At 41.7% G+C, this 19,604-nt stretch overlaps 2 protein-coding genes across 2 annotated transcripts; one reads left to right on the top strand and one right to left on the bottom strand.

The window, feature by feature from the left end:
• The first annotated feature begins 1,230 nt into the window (after positions 1–1,230).
• On the top strand, positions 1,231–4,775 carry fam113 (family with sequence similarity 113). Its single transcript, XM_070930238.1, has 7 exons — positions 1,231–1,303; positions 1,502–1,581; positions 1,858–2,090; positions 2,445–2,595; positions 3,248–3,491; positions 4,204–4,413; positions 4,627–4,775. The coding sequence occupies exons 1-7, from the start codon at positions 1,231–1,233 to the stop codon at positions 4,773–4,775; spliced, it is 1,140 nt and encodes a 379-aa protein (XP_070786339.1).
• A 1,010-nt stretch (positions 4,776–5,785) lies between these two features.
• LOC139305593 (dynactin subunit 1-like) lies at positions 5,786–18,305 on the bottom strand. The gene is made up of 32 exons (XM_070929477.1): positions 18,213–18,305; positions 16,179–16,244; positions 15,860–16,054; positions 15,393–15,474; positions 15,260–15,291; positions 14,910–14,930; positions 14,247–14,270; positions 13,778–13,864; positions 13,244–13,396; positions 13,026–13,049; positions 12,372–12,569; positions 11,960–12,164; positions 11,687–11,765; positions 11,401–11,560; positions 11,072–11,176; positions 10,584–10,775; positions 10,374–10,490; positions 10,101–10,253; positions 9,834–9,994; positions 9,479–9,647; positions 9,129–9,197; positions 8,827–9,039; positions 8,467–8,628; positions 8,223–8,354; positions 7,977–8,102; positions 7,728–7,870; positions 7,433–7,599; positions 7,057–7,175; positions 6,779–6,974; positions 6,598–6,671; positions 6,417–6,506; positions 5,786–6,331 (listed from the first exon to the last, which is right to left on the bottom strand). Exons 2-32 carry the CDS (start codon positions 16,218–16,220, stop codon positions 6,194–6,196), a joined length of 3,828 nt encoding a protein of 1,275 aa, XP_070785578.1. The 5' UTR covers positions 16,221–16,244; positions 18,213–18,305; the 3' UTR covers positions 5,786–6,193.
• Between the last annotated feature and the right edge of the window lie 1,299 nt (positions 18,306–19,604).

The following is a 19,604-nucleotide window of genomic DNA, read 5'->3' on the forward strand; positions in this document are numbered from 1 at the left end:
CTTGGAGGCAACAGGGTACATACACAATGCACAAATGGCTTTGTAGAACAGGGTAAAAGTTAAGTCAATGACAAATAAAAAGTTACATTTAAAATACTTCCTATTCATTTTGCAATTCAATTTTAAATTCATAAAACCATTAGCTAATCTCATGTCTCAGCTAATGTCATTTTTTTAAATAATTTTTCTCTCTTTGGAAAAAAGCCATTGTTGAAATTCTGATTAAAATGCTTCAACAGCGGCACCTGCAGTCAAGAGGGGACAGGGCAGTCTGTGTGAAGTGGTTGGGGGCAGAGGAGGACGGCCCCTCTCTTATATCAATTGAATCTACTTTTTTCATGCCAATCTGTTATTGGCCAAAACACATAAAATTATGCTCCAATTTAGGACGTCCTCCCTAACCAATCAACAACCAGAATACAATATTGATATCTTGTTGGTCCAAATTTCATCTTCAATTATCTACCACTGCATTGTACAGGAGTATAACTACACAGCTAGCCGACTTGCCAACGCAACAGTTGGCAACTTATTGTGGAAAAGTATGATATTTCCGACAGTCACTGAAAGCCTCAATTAGGAGGCACCTGTGGCGTTAACTGTCTATCACATTAACGGCAAAGTCGAGTAATAATTTAAAACGTTTATGTTGAAGCTACAAAATGAAACAATTGCCATAACTTTAGCGTGTTCGAGTTGTCAAACAACTTTAAAAGTGGAGCCAGGGGCCTGTTGGTGAGGCTATTGCGGGTTTGGGTCGTGGAACTAAAGACGTCCAAATTGTGATGATTCACTTTCCAGTAACGTTGGCTAACGTTAGCTAGATTTAAAAAATAAATAAATAAAAAACTCAAGCTGCCAACAGCGAGATCATTTTAAAACGGCTATCGTTAGTAGTTCGCTTCAACTGTTAAACAAGTCTGCAATTTTCCCCTAAATACAACAATGGTAAGTAGTTGTGTGTCACCTTAATGTTATGTTAATTTAGTTAGGTCAAGGCTAAAGCTAATTAGCCTAAGCCTATTTTATTAGCTAGTATGCCACAGAAGTGTGAATTCTGTGCAGTTCTGTAATTTAGCCTTGTGCTAATTACTCCTGAAAGCACTTATAAAGCCTGTTACCCCACGTAATGTCAGCCATCCTATGTCATGGGTAAATGGACCTCTCACTTTCACACTGTTTTAATGAAAATAACAAAATGTTATGTATTGTAATTAACAGAAGGAAACAATGAAGCGTGTGAGCCACCAGCAGGCCAGCCAGCTGCTCCATAACAAGTTCATTGTGGTGCTGGGAGACTCCAGTGAGTAACAGTCACTTAAATTCACCTCCTCGTTTTCAAAAAATCTTTGAAAAGGAACAAATATGTTTGAAAACAGTTAAGAGAAATATGTAAGCACCCTGAACTGGATCTTAATAAAAGATACAAAAATAAAATTGGATTACTCGGTTGTGAGCATGGGTCAGCTTTTTACTCTAATACTCTCTATCTCATCCCCAGTTCAGCGATCCGTGTACAAGGACATTGTTCTGCTGTTGCAGAAGGAGAAATATCTCAATTTAAGGCAACTCAAGAGCAAGGCAAGTGATGTTTAGAAGACTAACATTTACCAGGTTTACATAACTACTGATAAAAAGAAGGTAAAACAGGGGAAGGAATCTAGTGTTTAAAAAAGTTAAATGTAGCAACATTGCTACACTTGGACGTGGAACATTTATTCATCATTTGACTTGTTTTTCGGTGGTTGTCAGGACAAACTATATTTTTAAAAATACATCTTTCCCCACATAGCTAGCTTCTGTCTCCATTCCCATGTGCCCCTGTTGTCTTCACTCTCTCATATCTTTCTATTTCAGGGGGAGATGAGCTTTGAACAGGACTGCCTGGTGGAAGGGGGTTGTCTAAATCAAATGAACAATGGAACGGAGTACCGGGAGGTTCGGCAGTTTCAGTCTGCTCACCACCTGGTCCGCTTCTACTTTGTGACCCGCATCTACTCTTCCTACATGCAGAGCATCCTGGAAGACTTCCGCCATGGCTTGACACCAGATGTAGTCATTGTCAACTCCTGCGTTTGGGATATTTCAAGGTGGGTAGGTGGAGTAACTGTTAATAGTACTGGTAGTACTAATTGCCTAGCTGATCTGTTGTTATTGTATGCTTAAAACGTGTTCATGCAATTTCCAGCTGTTTGCCAGTCGAGGTTCACACAAATATTACTTTTAAGACACAGTGAAATAAAATGAAAAAATAATAATAACGAGAGAGTCAGCAGTGGCAGAGGGCAAAGCACTGCTCAGCTTGAATGAACCACAATAAGCACTTGAGGCTGTTTGCCTAACCTGTTCCCTGGTGTAAGGTGTCACTGAATCTCTTTTGATTAGTTTGTGTATAGTGAATTTGTTGTTCATATGTGCATCTGTATCTGTGTTGGGTTTTGTAGATACTATTCCAACTGGTTTGATGACTACAAAGAGAACCTACATAAGTTCTTTAATGAGCTGAATGGGGTTCTGCTTAAGGAAACCCTGGTGGTATGGAACCTCACCATGCCCTTAGGAGAGAGGATCAGAGGTGGTTTCCTGGTGCCTGAGGTATGTTGTCGCCAACCATCTGCATTGTAACTAGACTTTGAAATTGGGTCTTGTTGGGTCAAACTGCCGCACAATCTATCCTGAAATATCTACTCTTATTGGGAATTCACATTAGACGGGAGACATCAGAGGTGTGTAACCTTTACTGAGGTGTACATTCATTCAGTCCACATCGACTCCAACCTCAGTAGCTGTGTCACTGTCCTCAGAACCAGCTGTCCTGTCGGCAGCTTTGTAACATCAGAAATTCAAAAATAGTTTGCATACAAATGGATTCCATTTGGAAAAACTAATTTACTTATTTATTGATTCTTTATTTTATTTGTCTCTGTCCACAGTAGGACTACACTGTACTATAATGTCCACAGTCAAAACTGTAAGCTCATAGTGAAACTGGGACTATTATACTTGATACATTCAAAACATGCAAAAAGCAGGAGGTGCCTGTAGAGTTCAAACTAGATCATCACACTAAAACGGAAGAAATGCCTTTGCTTGTGTAAACCATAGTAATGTGTAAGAGTAGTTTGGTTATATTTTCAGTACATTTTCTTTCCACACTTTGTCTGATGGAGGGTAAGAAGCATTTTCTCCAGGCTACTGTTGCTCTTCCAGCCTTAAAGCTTTGTCCTCTCTCTCTCCTTCGCCTCAGATTGAGCACAAGGCTTCCCAGCTGCGTCACGATGTGATTGAAGCCAACTTCTACAGCGGGACTCTGGCAAACGCCTACGAGATGGATGTGTTGGACCTCCACTTCCAGTTCCGCTTCTCCCTGCACCACCGTACGAATGATGGAGTCCACTGGAATGCCCTTGCCCACCGCAAGATAACCTCTCTGCTGTTACAGCACTCTGCACAGGCCTGGGGAGTCGTCATGCCCTGTCCACTGACTGTTGGTGAGGAGGACGACTGCGTGTGTCCTTTTTGTTTTTTAAAGGAATTTATATGATTTCAATTTGGTTGACATGAGTTTGTTTTTAGAGCATACTGAGGTTACTGATCAGCTGCCAGCTTTTGGAAATGCTTCCAAACCTGCAGGTAAGACATCAGATGATGATAATGTGTTGATAAGGATTATTTATATCGATTGATTAACAAAGGGGAAGCAAATATGGATAAAATAAATCACAATAACTACATGACCTTTCAAGATTAATGTACTGGACATTAGGACGTGTTTAAAAGTTACAGTGGTGGACAGTGAATGCTGTATATCAGTATAATGCCCACATGGGGATTTCAGTTAGTTTAAAATTAAATAGCATTTACTATTAGAACATAAATTAGGTTTTCTGAAATCTGCAGAGACCCTGATAACATGATGGTAATACTGTTTCCACGGTTTAGAGAATAGAATACAGATAGGTTCTTAAGGGTTTTAAGGTTTTAAATACTTAATTAAAATTACTAATACTTTGTTTACTTCAAGGCCAGTTTTGTTATTTCCACAGGGGGTTTTTTGTCATTCTGAATCAACAGCCAAAATTATGTCACATTTAATATTCCAGCTCATATCTAAAACTATTTCAAAAGTCAGGAACATAGCCACACAGACATGCTGTGTTTTTACTGGAGTGTTTTGTATCTTTTCTGCTATCCCTCCCCCAGAGCGACACTCATCAAAGGGAAATTACAACGGCTACAGGGAGGAGTTCTTCAGTGATTCCTTCTCTCCTGGCTACTTGAACTTCAAGATGAACAACCCGCAGCCATGGACATATCGCCATCAGGCTGCTGGAGATTACAGACCTGCCTTCCTGCCACAGCCTCACCTACCAGTCCACAGATATCAACATAAATATGGACAGGTTAGAAATGGTAAGTTTGCAGACGCTGGTATGCTGATTTAAATGTGGCAGATTGGAGATACTGTATTTTACCACCCAGGTCAAATTTCACTCTAAACTGCAGTAGAAATATTTTGTTTTTCAGACCGAGGTATTGGCGGGTCTTCTGATCTAGTTACTGAAAGTGCCTTTGAGCTGCCATGTCTATTCTAGAGCCTATTAACATGTCCTGTATGTTCTGCAGGTTTCAACTACAGGCCTCCCCACCACTTTGAGCCCTACAACCAGCACCATCATCAGTACGTGATGAGGAGCCGACACATCAGACACCACTATGCTCCATACACCCACCACAGACCCAGTCAATACGCTCGTCATGGCCGCTACTACTGAGGCAGTAGCGGCCAGACATGGTCACATTCCACTTATTGTGTTATTTACTCCAGTCTTTGGCCTCATCTGCAACAGTCAGGAGGAAGCATTAATCCCCAAACTGCTTAGCTCAGTCCGTTAGATTTAATTCAGTGAGTGTCCTCAGACATACACATATCGGTCCTTTTTCTTGTATTGTAAATTAGTACTTAATTGTTTTGAATTTTCAGTTTGTTGTTTGTTGTTTGACACCAAAAATAGGTTTTAACACATTTTTCATTTCAGAGCATTTTAATTCTGCACTTCAAATGCGTCAGGTGCTGTGTTCTATTAAAGTTGATGCTAAGATTTAAGCAAGGACCGTCATTTATGTGTTCTAAATGAATGACCCTTCTGATGTGTCTCATGTCCCACACAGATCAACTACATTATAAAGATTTAGTTTCCTTTTAGACCTAAAACACTTAATTCCACATCAATATTCATCTAAGTGATTTTCTATATGAAAGCAGCTTTCAAACAGCTTTGGATCTGTCTGCATAAACCAGTAACAATGTAATCCTGCTACATTTTGATAACGTATTCACCCTCTGGAGTAATAACAGTTTTGGAACATCAGAGGCTTGTTCCTAACATTACTATGCTATGTTCGAGTTACTGATGTTGGAGGGAACAACTTATTTTTATTTTATAAAATCCATAACAGATTAAAGTGGTTACTTTGGCATGACTACATAGAGCTAGTATCTAATCATGTAGTTGTGTATATACGCAGATTTCTCAACAAGATCATTGTAGCCCGTCACTTGAATTTTAATAGTAATGAGATAAAAACACATTCAAATTGAAAGAAAGTAAACCTAAACTTTTCACATGCTGTTCTTTACAAAAATAACATCAAGACTCTTAATGTACACTTGTGAGCTGGCAGTGGAGCTTCATATTAGGCTGTAAACTTTGGAGAAGCTCATTTCTGTCAACAGATGACATCCAGGTAAAACATTTCATGAATCAAAATTGACACATTACAGTGAAGTGAATTGCTTGCTTTTATTGTCTGAATGACTACAAATGCAAAAGATACAAAGGGGAAAAAACTATCAATAGGTGCAAGTAGAGTAAAAATGACTTGTTGCTAGCTTTCCCCTGTTCCACAAAGAGTTGGTAAAGTTGGTGAATACAGACAACATGACGCCTTCATAATGTGACATTCAGGAGTCAAATACATTTAGACTTCATTCAAAATGATCAAACACCAATCAGTTCTACGTCAATATAAAGATAGTGCTGTGCCTCAGTTTTATTAGTGCTACCGTCTTGACTTTGCAAATATTGGATACAATTTCCTGAGAGTAGTGAAAAGCAAGAGGGAGAAATAGGAGAATGTTGAAGTGGAAGCTGGAATGAGAATAAAGAACAAAAACTAATGGCACGCCGTTTTAGGCCATGAGGAGGCGGTGCACTTGCTGCAGCTGCTGCTGTGATAGGACGAGGCGGTGGACTTGTTCTTGTCCGCGGGTGCATGGAATGGCAACACGACCTACAAACACAGTTCCTCCCTGCTTCTCTTCCTTGGCCTAGGAAACAAATATGTGCATGTGATGATTTTGCATCGCTAAATGTGCCATTTCTTGTGTGAATATATATACTGTATGGTTTTACCTTAACAAAGGAGGAGACTGGGAAAGTGGCAAAGTCAGAGGAGGCCTTTGCTCCAGGCTGATATGCGACTACATGTTCAGCTACTTCTCCCTGAAACAGAAAAGTGTCCAAATGTTAGGTTTTTATTGCTGTCAGTTTATTGACATGGCAAGGAGGATAGATACAATTCTGAAATTGTCACCTTGAGTTTGTCCAGTGCATTGCTGAGGTTCTGCAGGCGAGCCGTCTGCTCCAGCAGCTGGGCACTGGCACTAACTGGAAGAGACACAGGAGGTTTAAGACAGAAAATGAACCAGCACAAACACAGACGCAGGAAAGGACAGTCTAGACGTTGAGAGACACACACACACACACACACACACCTGCTGTCTTCCCGGTGACATCCACCACTTTGACCTCTGCACTCAGCTTGAGCAGGGTTGCCAGTAGTTGGTCAGTCCTGCGATAGATGCCCGTGTTTAGTCCATCTGGTGGCATGGAGCTTTCTTTGGACACCTGTGGTAGTTTGGGAGGGCAGAGTGGAGGCAGGGAGGCCAGCTGGGCTCTCATCTTCTCCGCCTGTCAGTCAAATATACTCGAGTCAATTTTAGTAGTGATTAGACAGCTAGCATAATACCAAAATATAATAACACCAGTGTACCTTGAGTCTGTTGTTTTCATTCTTGAGGTGTTTAATGCCCAGTCTCTGGGCTTCAACCTGCTGCCTGAGGAGAGGGGAGTCCACCACCTGTACTGGTCCTGCCAGGGATGGAGGCAGACCTGCTGGAGAGAGAAAGGGAGAAGGGTGAGAGACATTCAATCACTATGACACCCTGTGCTTCTCCTTTGACAGTCTTCTTTTCCCACCACATTGTGGCAATATTTCACACACAATTACACCAACTACAGGCAAAACATATCTCATTATCAGCTGGTTGGAATTAAGGTTGAATTAGAGGCCATCACAAATTTTATCAAACCTAAAATGACATGTCGATCTGCTTAGAAAAAGTGACCCTAACCACACAGTAATTCACCTCCTGCAGATCCTTGAACAATGGAGGCAATTCCGGCGGCAGGTGGGCCTCTCAGGCCTTCGATGGTCATCTTGGATTGGTTATTAATGCGTTGTTTCAGCTCTGCCTTCTCCGCCTCCAGCTGGTCAATATCAGCCTGCAGAGCATCCATCGTCTCCTCAAACTCCCTGAAGACGAGGAGAGAAGAAGAAAGCAGGAAAATAACAAATGCAAGAAATAAGAAGGGCAGGTCAGAAAAAGATGGAAAAAGTTACAAGAAATCTGCCTCCAATTTTTGCTTCTTTTTTGTTCTTACTTTTCTTTCTTCTTCAGCAGGGCGAGGTTCTCGTCCAGTTTGGTCTGGATCTTCTCCACGCGTTCATCTGCATCTTTGGTCGAGGTGTCCAGCTTCTTCTCCAGCAGGCTCAGACGGACATTGGCCTCACTCAGCTCCTCACCCTGGGACAGAGAGGTACAGGCACATTAATTATGACAGACAAAATCCTTGACTGTGCAGAAGATGGTTGGATAATGTTTGTTGGAGGTGTTTGCTTGAGTGCGTCACCTTGATCTTGAGGGACTTCTTGACCTCCTTGATGACCGTCTCTCTGTCTTCTAGTTTAACTCCTAGACCCTCGGCGTCAGTCATCTCAGCCCTGACGGTGGATGCTCTTATCTCCACTGGAGGAGTCTAAGGACGTGGGGGGGGGGCATTGTGAGAATTCAAACAGGGAAGAGGTGACAAACGGCAGCAATAAGCTTGAATTTCAATGTCTGATTGCAATGTAAATAGGTTCAGGCATACAAATACCTTGCCCTGTGGTTTGTCAGCATCATACTCTCCTTCCTGCATGGCCGTGGCCATCTTATTCATGGTAATGATGACGGAGCTGCAGGACTGACGCAGACACTCCGGCCCATTCAGGCCATGAGAGCCATACACCTTGGACAAAAGAGTGTAGACTTTGTATATATATTAATTAGATAATACAGTAACACAGCTGCAACCTAAAACCAACCACCTACACGAAACAAAAATTATTCAGTTAAGCTACCTGCTCCACAGCCTTGCAGGCGATATCCTCCAGTTTGAGAGCATTGAGGCCCTCCGGCTCTGCCAGCGGAGCGACCATCTGAGCTCCAGCTGCAGCCACCTCCTGCAGCACGGCCACCACACGGGTCTGCTGGCGCCTGCACTCCGTCAGCGTCTCCGACACCTCCCAGGATGAGACACAACATGTCAATCAAATATATACTGGGTCAATAAATCATACAAAGGATAAACATTAATGGTATGGTAAGACAAAAAGAAAACGTCCAAGTTGCTCTTGCCAAACCCACTTTGAGCTCTAGTTTCAAGCAGCCATTTACTGTGTGTGTGTTTTTGTCTATATGTTTGTTTCTGTAGCCCGTACCTGTGGTCCAAAACTGAGAGCAGCAGGTACTCCAACTACGTCTGTTCCAGGCATGCGACGGCGGATCTTCTTACAGAATTGTTTGATGTCGGAGCAGGAAGTGTCCAGGTCCTTTAGAAGAACAGCGAGGCCAGAGCTCTCCTGACCTGCTGCCAGGAACGCACGCAGACGAGCTACCTCCACTCCCATGCAGTCCAGGGCACTCTGGGTAAACTGGAGGTGAGAGGATGGGATTAGTGAAGCTAGAAAACCCTACTGCTATAAAAAAGTATGTATGTATTTCAATTAAAAGATTGAAGTACCTTGATGTGGTCAGCCAGCTGCACGGTGCAGTCTTCAGTGTGATCTGCCAGATGGACGCTGTACAGTTGCTGGAAGACAAAACAACAGTGAGAAAGTTTATGATTAAGAAAAGATTGTATTTAATTAAAATTACATGTCTGTGTTTAAATGTCTAGTTCACTGAGGGTTGCGAGGATACATATACATAAACACAGTTGTTTAGTATGTACTTTCATTTGATAATAGTTGTACAACAAAAGTTCAACAGGCTGAGAGGCTCATTTAAAACCATTACATAACAGTTTTAAATGCACATTGGAAGATGCGAACAAAACATTGTTAAGAAAATAAAACCACATTCTTTTGTTACCTGGTAGTACTTGATGGCCTTAGTCAGAGGTTCCACCTGAACAGTCTCATCGAGCTGATCTTTGTGCAGCAGGTCGATGAAATAATCCAGAGAGCGCTCGTGGAAGCTCATCTCAGAGTAGAGTGTACCCATGCGCTTAAAAACCTCCACATTGCAGGTATTCAGAGCCCTGGAAAGAATAGACTCGACTGATGTTATTACTGAATTAGGTTTACAATATCACAGCAACAGATTAGAATTATTCTATACAATAATTGTGCTTTTACTGTTGGCAGCCTAGACACAATTCTTCAAAATTCTCCGCATTGTAATAACATTATTTCTGACGCGTTAGTGCTGATGCTGCAGTGCTTACTGTTCATATTTGTGCAGAGTGGCCTGCAGCAGGTTGAGGGAGTATACCAGTCCTGAGGCAAAGCTGCGCTGCTCTCCCGGAGGCCCTCTGAGCCCGGTCCCCTGGGCCAAGTTCCCATTTAAGTCAAACTTCTCCTGGGCCTGTTTGCTGATCAGCTCAGCCTACCAGGTAAAGGACACACACACATACAGAGGCAATCATTTTAGAGACAACCTAAGCACAAGTACTACACATTTGTCCACTACTCATAAACACACAGCTTCATACCTTGCAGATGAGCCTGGGGATGAGCAGAAGGACCAGAATGCAGTCGTGATCTCCACCGTGACGGAGGAAGGAGTCTGGCATGAAGGAGGTGAGAAGGGATACCTGTCTGTTTGACTGGGCCACTTCCATTTTCCTCAGCTCCATCTCAATGGCCTAGGAACACACATTACATGCAAAAGGTCTCAAAAAGTGTAAAGCTGGTCAACTCCTATCAGTCATCACTCCTGGCATGATAACACAACAACACATACACACATAACACACGTTTCCTACCTTGGCGTAAGCCTTGGTCTCCGCAAACTTAATCTTGAAGTCAAATAGTTCGGCAGGTGGTTGCTGAACTTGCCCAACATTTGCATTCTGCTGGCTGATCAGCTCTCTGTTGGCCTCCTGATGCACAGGTAATAAAGCACATACAGTGTCAGGGCATAACTTGAGCAGAACGTTGGCTTGAGCATGCGTGTTTCCCTCCTCTCTACCAACCTGTAGCCCGGCGGTGAGTTCTCTATATTTGCTGATGGTCTGCTGGTAATCAGCCACAGTCTCCTGGGCAGCCTCCACCCTTTTGTCAGCCTCTCTAACCTTTGCTCCACTCAGGTCCAGCTGCTCCCTCAGCTCCATTTCCGTCTCCCGGGCGTTCTCCTGGAGCTCATCGTTCATCTCGTTGATGGCCTCCTGTTACAGGAAAAAGTCAGTGGTAGCTTGATAAAAAGGAGATGTTAGTTAATAAATGTTCTATTCTTATCCTATTCTACTTATTCTTTGTTTGACCTTTGTACTAATTTTTAGGTTACTTTTAGCATAATGGTGGTGATTAAGTAAATGACGGCGAGATTTTATCCACAAATGTACCTTCAAATGAGAATCTAATAGTGAATACTACTACTAGTTTGAACAAAGTTTGGTTCGACAATAGAAACATCAGTAGTGTTAATATTAAAGATAGAAATCTTAAATGCAGTTGTACAGACCAAGTCAGTGACTGTTTCTCTCAGCTCTCTGACTTTCTCCTCCAGGTCGAGGTTTCTCTCTGTCAGGGTCTCCACCATCTCCTCTGACCCCAGTGCAGCATCCACCTGGTACAAGTACACACACACAAGCAACCCTTGGTTTTTGTTTTTGCTTTTGTTTTTTAAATGTCCATACAAAGTACCTCAGCTTACATCTTTTCGGTTAAGAACTGTATTTGACTTTGTTGGTTTCAGTAAAGTAAACATAAAAGTCAAACCAAGAGCAGCATCAGAGACTCTCCTCTCTGTAATCGTATTCATCCTCTTTCCTTGTGTCTCGCTGACTTTACCTGCTCCTTCAGCTCGTCGATAGTGGCCTCTGCCTGCTTGACCTCGTCCTGCAGTTTTTCCTTCTGAGTCCTCAGAGTCTCCAGCTCAGTGTTCTTCTTCTCCATCTGCTTCTGCAGCTTCACATGCTCCTGCTTCTCTGAAGAAGACAGGTCACGCATCCTGAGGAGGAAAATAATTTTTTTCAAAATGGTGACCCCATTCTAGTCCTTGTCTTCATGGACCCTTTAAAGACAGTTGTGTTTATTTATACTTGAATCAAGAGGAGCTTTTTAGACATTTACTGACCGAACTAACGCCTCCTTTAATCTGCCATTCTGCTCCTCCAGCTGTTTAACATGGTAACTTGAGGCAGCTCCATCTGAGCCTGCAGGAGAAAAAGAGAAGACAACACAGTGAGGGAAAGCAGAACATACATTTAAGGAGACACATGACACAGTCTATACAGGCTATAGATACATTATACAGTACTTTCCCCCCAGGGATCAATAAAGTATTTCTGATTCTGATTCAGGAGAGATATGTAACAAATGAAGAGGCTATAGACTGTATAATACAGACCTTTCTCCGAAATCTCGTGTCTAAGGATCTCCAGGTCCATGGAGAGCTCCTCCACTTTCTCTTTCAGTGTGTCCACCTCCACTTGCAGTGACTCCGCTCGCTCTTCAGCCATCTCTTTGTCCAGCGTGGCCATCTCTATGGCGTCTGCTGTGTCGGCCATCTCTTCCATGTAGCGGTCCTTGGCCTCATGTGCCTCACGGGCTTCCTGGGAGGAGGAACAAAATAAAACTCTCGAAAATCATGTATGATGACAGTGGAGCTGCTTCTTTCATTCTTACAGGCTTGGAAAATAGTCATTTCATATCAAGAAATTAGTATTAACTTTATCTTTGTCACAATATACTGTACTGTGATAATGCTGTAATTCAAAGTTACGACAAATTCATTATTGGTACTTAAGTTTTCTTTGTACCTTCTTGGCCTCTTTGAGTTGTTTCTGCAGCTCAGCCTGCTGCTCCTGCATTTTGTTCTTCCACTCCTGAAGCTGCTCCAGCTGGATCTTGTGTTTCTCGAGCTCCTTCAGCTTGGCCTTGTCCTCTGTCCGCTTCATCTTCAGCGTTTCCAGCTTCTCCTCCAGGTCCTTCACCTGAGCTCGCAGCGATTCCTCCTCCTGAGAAGGACGAACGGGTGGATGGGAGAAGCGAGAAGACGTGAATGTGCTGCCTTAAGCAGATTCAGAGGATTCACTGGATGTCCCCAGATTATATAACAAACCACCGAAAAAACCCAGAACAAGATGATAAATGTGAATTTTGCCAGATTCATTTGCAAATAATTTCTTAATTAATTAATTGACTTTAACCTCTGAGTTCACCACTTTAGCAAGAACCTCTGCCAGTAACATTACAGAACAATGAAGAAGGATTAGTCCATTCCCTCCAAATTGGTGGAATTGAATATTTAATTCAGTGTCTCAAAGTCAAACCATGCATCATCACCATATTAGAGGACATAATCCATATTTAAGTATTGAGAAGGTGTGCATTTTGCCCTCTGATGTTTTGAGTTTGTTAGTCAACTCATGCCAGGTATCATCAGCATGCATGTAGCCATTAGAAAACTCTACCTGCTTAGAAATGGCAGGTTCCACCTGGTCGAACAATGACAACATGGATGAAATGGGACAAGCTCATTAAAATGACGAATACGATGGAAATGTTGATGGTGATTATAATGGACCCCACATGAAAAACGTGAGACTAAATACCTTTTGATTATAAGACTTTATGGGCATATTTACTCAGTTGTGCTGATACTAAAATCTTCTAATTGTCAGTGACCCACCTTGCTTGGAGTAGCCGGGACCAAGGCTGCCATTGCTGCAGGCGACCCGCTGGGCTGAGGCACAACAGGGGCCCCCAGTGCACCCTGGTGGGAGGACAGGCCCGCCTCACTGACATCACCAGATAGGGAGGACGACAGGCTCTCACGAGATGCCTGTTGACCAACGCAGGTAAGTGTTGGAGAGTAGCGAGAGGGAAAAGATGAGGGATAAAACAGAGGAAGAAAATATTTGAATGTCAGTAAACAATCTAATAAACAAAACCCAGTAGAAGAGTGAACATCCCATGTTACATGCTGTGCCGCTGGATTCATATCTTGTGATAGCTTATGTGATAAAATACGATAATGCTCCCGACGACTGTGTCTTCCAGGAACCAACATTTCACCTCCCAGTGTCCCTCACAAGGCATGTTCCCACAGACACCACTTTGAGTTCATTTATCAAACAGAGCCCTTCACCTCTGCACCGAAGGACAACAAATCACCACTCCCTGTGAAGTAACAGGTGAGGTACCCTGATGTGACGGCGCGTACCATGAGTGACAGGCTGGAGCGGCCGGAAGGACGTACCAAGAGGGAGGGGAGGGAGATGGCAGGCGCAAGGCGACTAGGAGTGCTCCACTGCCACAGTGTGATCATAGAGACTGTTAGGACTCTCAAGATTTATTTGTAAAACACAGCTGCAAACCTTGTGATACTGTGTTCTTATTCATACACATTATAATCATTAAGTCAGTTATACCACCATCCTGTTTTGATTACACTCACACTGTATATGACATTTGTACAAATGCAGAGAAGTAAAAAGTATTCACTTCTTATCACACTACAAACATGCACAGCCTTTGAAAAGATTTGAAACCTGTGAAGATGTGCCCTTGATTTAACTTGCCTAGCACCCTCAAAAAGTTCAAACATTAAAATAACCAAACTTTTCAGAATTGACTGCAGTTATAAATCATTCTATTTTGATGCCTCCTCTGTCTGCTGTAGATGAGCTCACCTTGGCAGAGCGGCGGGTAGAGGACTGGAGGAGAGGAGGAGGTGAGTTGCAGAGAGAGGGATGGACACACACAGACACACACACACACACACACACACACACACACACACACACACGGATACACACGTCCAGTGGTGAAGCAAGATAAGAGATTAGCAGCAGCACATAAGAAGCATACCCACTGTTAGTTCATATTCACTGATCAAAGCTTTGACGGCTGCATGCACCATCTAACATCGTTTTAAAGAATAGTTATTCTTGATGAGTCAAGCCATAAGTGCACAATAAAATGTGAACTCATGCAGCGATTTTAAAACGGTGGCAAAACATCACTGAATTGTGAGGCCAAGAGGAATGACAAAGACACCATCATGATGACATTAAAAATCATAATTCTGGCCTCTAAATGTGTACGCTGGATGGTTTCGCCAGAATAAAAAAAGTAAATAAAAGAAAGTGAGCAAACAAACAACAACATCAGGTGTACAAAACGGAATGCGGCCACAGAAAACGAGAAAGTATAGCGCAAACAACATCTGTCAATGACAAATGGTCTTTTTGTCCCGTGCAGACATCGACACAGAAGAAAAGATGAGTTGCCACATTAGTGCGATTATCAACAACCAAGGCAAAAGAAAATGTGTTGAATTTAAATATTTCTACCTTCTTAACGGTCACAGGTGTCTGCAAAAAGTTTTAAGAAAAACAAAAATGAGAAGTCAACCCAAAAGCTGAGACAAAGCACCTCTGATCAGGAAAACACCACAAAGGACGAGTCAGAGAGCAGGTTAATAGTCAGATCACCACTCTCTGAAACAAATTTAATGATTAATGTTGTTCAACACAACTGACATAACTGCTCTGGAAATATCAGTTATAACATATTTCTTAAATCCACAGTACATACACAAAGATCCACAGGAATCCGACCATCTTCGAAGCCAAATCATGGAAACAACACAACATTACGAAACTGACAAAAAAAGGAGTGAGTTGAAGTAATGGTTGCCTACCTGCTTGGTTGTTTTGGGAGTCTCAGGAATGTCTGGAGGAAACAAATGTAAGATTATTATAATTATTAACTGTTATTGTTATTATTAACTTGAATTACTGCATTTCAAAACTATGAATTTCAAACATGCTCACCTTTATGTCTGGGTATCTTTGCAGTGCCTGATTCAGGAGTATCTGGTGAGGTGGCACTGGAGCCGTCTTCCACCACCTGGATCTGTACAGAGAGACAATGGGGCGTGATCAGGACAGCGTGGACATGAAAAGCAGGGATAGGAGCAGAAACAAACAAGTGTTCATTTGGATCCCCAAACGTATCATCCTATAAAACTACTGACCCTTTTCATACTGATGAAAGTATACAGGCATTTTTATGCATATATGTTGATATGAGTTGTTGATATCATCTGTCTATGCCCCTGCATACTAAGGTCTGGGCAAACTGGATGAATCCTTAATCATTTTAAAAAGGTAAGTGTCTATTGTCACCATGACAACCATGCACCCAGCTCCATCCCTTCAAGTAAAATTAGGATCAACGATCGAGTAATAGGAGGCGCTACACCATTGTCTTTACATCGCAAAAGATTTATGTCACTAACCTGGGACTGTCTGACAAATATCCCATGATTTTCCTCGCAGGTGAAGTAGCGTTTCCCCTGCACGGTGCCATCGTTCTTGCCTTTGGCCTCGTTCAGTATGACACCCACCCATTTCCCAGATGCAAAGAGGGTGGCGCCAATATAGGCAACAGTACCACGCTGGCCCTTCCCTATCACCTCCACAGTAGAGCCAATCTAGGAGAGGAGGAGCAGAGACAAGAGGATGAGAGACTGTGAGTCATTTTACACTAGTTGATTATAATTTGTGTATTTCTTTCTATTTCTTCCTTTCTTGTGTCTGTACTGAAAAGTGACCTACCTTTGGAGGTTTACCACTCTCCACCGTTCCTGCGCTGCTCATTTTGCTGATCAGTGGGCTGGTCAGCTGGAGGATTTGGGAAATACAGATAGGGAGAAGTAGGGAGAAAGATGAGGAAATGTGGGAAAGAGAGAGTAAAGGAAGGTTGGTTACCAATGGGAATGAGGGGTAAGGTGGGAGAGGGAGAGGTCATTACATACCAGAGAATGTATTGTTTAAATTTCAGAATTCCTCAGGCATGGGAGCTTTTTATATCTTACTCTTGGTCACATAGACATAGGTTAGAAGAAGTAATATATGACAAAGATTTTTTAATATTGTCCACCAGACCTGCAACAGACCCAAACAAATAGCAGTGTTTTATGTGCAATAACAATCCCCAATAATTCTCCCTGCTCCAGATATTTGGAGCAGTCTTAGGAATCAAAAATATTTAATGACAAGAGAGTCTTAAGGCCACAAACCACAGGAACACACTCATGCACCCAGTCATATGTCTTGGACCACAATAGACTTAGCCATATCCCTGCCTTGCTCACACAAAGACGCTCATTCAAGACAAACTAGGACTGCTGTAGAGTCTAATCCTTTTAAGGAGCTGTAAGGACATGTGAATTCACACTGCCTCACACTTTTAAACCACAGGGCAGAAAAGTGGATAGAAAAGGCTTATCAAAGCCTTATGATAGAAGCTGGAACACAGGATGTTATTTTCAGAGAAGCAGTGAGACAGTTTTGCAGAGTAATATAGTAAATATATTAATATAAAGATTAATGGGAACAAAAGCTTGCCTATGGTTTAAACACAAGGACAGAAACGTCATCTTCTCTACAGGATATCTACAGTTACCCAAATTATATGCTTACTCGTTTTATCTGATGAGGACCCAATATGCAACAAGATGAATCCTACATCAACTGTATGGTGAGTGCCACAAGGTAATATACATTACATTATAATGTAATGACTTCTACTAATTAACTGCATCAATGAAAAAAGAACACTGATGTATTAAATGAGATCATTATTAAATATTGAGTGTCTATGTTACTCACCCGGGGGGTATAAGAATGTCGCCTGTTCAAAGCCATAATAGCAAGTTCAGATGGTTTCACCTCCAATGCAAAGATAAGGCTAAAGTGCTAATTTTTCTCCAAATTCACATCCCTTCCTCTTTTCCAGAGAGAGTAGACAACAATACAAGACTGATTTCAGGGAGGGATCATATGTGGTGCATCACAAAACGTCACAGCTGATTTGAACTGAGAAAGGGAGGGTAATATCCAGCTGCTGTGTTTTTCCACAGCAATAACACATGGGTGTTTGCTTGATACTCTACATGGAGCCACTTAAATTGTGATGAGATAACTTAATCAATTTACTCGCCTACATTGAAATAGCTATATTTACATAACACTCAGTTGAGAAATAGTAACATAGCAGTTTTCCTCTTTCTTTGACACATTATATCCACGCATTTCACAAGCTATATAACGTGATCTTTCACGAAGTAACAAATATTGACGATGAGCTCTTTTAATCATTCAATCAGTTACCAGCTGACAATCAGCGGCTCACTATAGCTAACATTTCTTCGCTAGGTACTGTTATTTTATTAGAGGGTCGGGTGCTAAATTAATTTAATTAGTTGTTTTTATTATTTTTATTCTAAAATGCACAATGCAATAAAAAGGACCCAACAACTCTACGACAGAAGAGGGTGGGTTAACCCTTACCCTTAAAACACAATGAAGCTAACGTTATTCAGCTTTAATTTTGCTGCATTGTTAGCTTGAGCTACTTTCAAAGTAACACTGACAGCCATGCACAAATTTACTTTTAAATAACTTGCGCTTTACTTTGCCGTCTAGGTTTAGCTAAACGTCAGAATTGAGTTCACAGCTAGCTAGATCAGCCCTATAGCTCACGTTAAACTGGCCAACTCGGCTTATTAGCAAGCAAGCTAAAATCAGAGAAGAAAATGGCTATTAATAAGCTAACACAGTATAGCTGTATTTTGTGATTTCGCTTACCTGGCATACACAAAGAGTCCTGTCTTTCAATGTAGCTCCTTGAGGTGTTCATGCAGACAAACAATAATCCTCTGTTGTTATTTTGTGGCTACCTAGCTTGTGGAAATACGGTAGTCTGTTCCGTTTTTTGACAGGTCACTTCCGGCTGCCTGGCAGACCAAAGATAAGAAGAAAAGTGGAAATTAGCGCCCCTGGTGGCTGCATCAATTCTTCAATACATTTACACAAAGTCTTCAGGGGAGTTTGGCATCTTCCTTTTGAGGGTGTTGTCTTTTTTGGTCATATAGGCTTACTATCATTATTATTATTTCAAGATTTCTGTAAATATATCTAAAATAAATGTGTAAGTTAACAATACAGAGGGATCAAAGGAAGGGTCTTGAGTTTTCACAACTTTATGCACAATTTAAAAAATCACACCATAGAGGATGTTCTTGGTGTTTCTGACATGACAAACTTTAAGCAATTCAGTAGTTGTTCATTTACTGACATTTGAATTCAAATATGGATGAGGACAATTGTCTAAAGCAAGGCAGTTGAGATTTTATGGAGTGGAATAAGTTAATCAGAATAATACATCATGTGAAATATTATTGGGAATGGGAAATAAATAAACAAACAAATAAATGTAAAAAAAAAAAAATACATTTTACATATTTTAGCCATAAAAACAATGAATAAACAAATGGAAAAATGCTGAACATTATCTGGTTCCAGCGTCTCAAATTTGAGGATTTTCTACTTTTCTCTGCTTTAGGTCATTGTAAACTGAATGTTGTTGGATGTACACTATTATTTGGAGAAAACAAGCAGTTTGAAGCTGCCACCTTGGGGTCTAGGTAATTGTGATAAACATTATTCACTTATTTTATATACTAAACAATTAATCCTCTATTCATAAAATAATTTACAGATTTTCCAATAATGGGAGTGATTGTTAGATGCATCTCTATGTTTTATATAAGAAAAATATGGGTTTGTTTGCACTTTGTTGTTGTTTGAAAAACAGAACTGGGTGAGTGTTAACAGCTGAATTTAGTAAACTCACAGGCCCAGAACACATTACTGCAGAAAAAGTAACGTTAATGATCTGTCGTTGGGGTTGGACAGGAGATGTGTCCTCTGTGTTGAGCTGCGGCCCCTGGATGCATATATTGACGTGTAATTAGCCAGAAGGCACAGCCGACCAATCAGGTGGCGGAGGAGAGGCTGTGCCTGGACCGGCTGGCAGACTCTCCGGGGACAGATCTCCGGCCGCAGCTCAGCCCTGTGGCGGTGACAGCAACTGACAGCGACTGGACCAGGTCCTGACTTCACCATCCCTGTCTGTTTAGAGCAAGGTAGACTGGTTTTTGTAGCTTTTACTCTGACTTACGTGGACTTTTATAACAC

This window comes from Enoplosus armatus, chromosome 23 (genome assembly GCF_043641665.1).
Source record: "Enoplosus armatus isolate fEnoArm2 chromosome 23, fEnoArm2.hap1, whole genome shotgun sequence".
In the NCBI taxonomy this organism is placed as follows: Eukaryota; Metazoa; Chordata; class Actinopteri; order Centrarchiformes; family Enoplosidae; genus Enoplosus; species Enoplosus armatus.

Excerpts from the sequence above, each read along its gene's own strand:
- fam113 (XM_070930238.1), top strand. The coding sequence starts at position 1,231 with ATGAAGCGTGTGAGCCACCAGCAGGCCAGCCAGCTGCTCCATAACAAG. Across the intron at positions 2,091-2,444 it reads TGCGTTTGGGATATTTCAAG|ATACTATTCCAACTGGTTTG; the intron begins GTGGGTAGGTGG and ends TGGGTTTTGTAG. Across the intron at positions 2,596-3,247 it reads GTGGTTTCCTGGTGCCTGAG|ATTGAGCACAAGGCTTCCCA; the intron begins GTATGTTGTCGC and ends CCTTCGCCTCAG.
- LOC139305593 (XM_070929477.1), bottom strand. The coding sequence starts at position 16,220 with ATGAGCAGCGCAGGAACGGTGGAGAGTGGTAAACCTCCAAAG. Across the intron at positions 10,491-10,583 it reads AACTCACCGCCGGGCTACAG|GAGGCCAACAGAGAGCTGAT; the intron begins GTTGGTAGAGAG and ends CCTGTGCATCAG. Across the intron at positions 9,198-9,478 it reads AGGCCATCAAGTACTACCAG|CAACTGTACAGCGTCCATCT; the intron begins GTAACAAAAGAA and ends TTTGTCTTCCAG.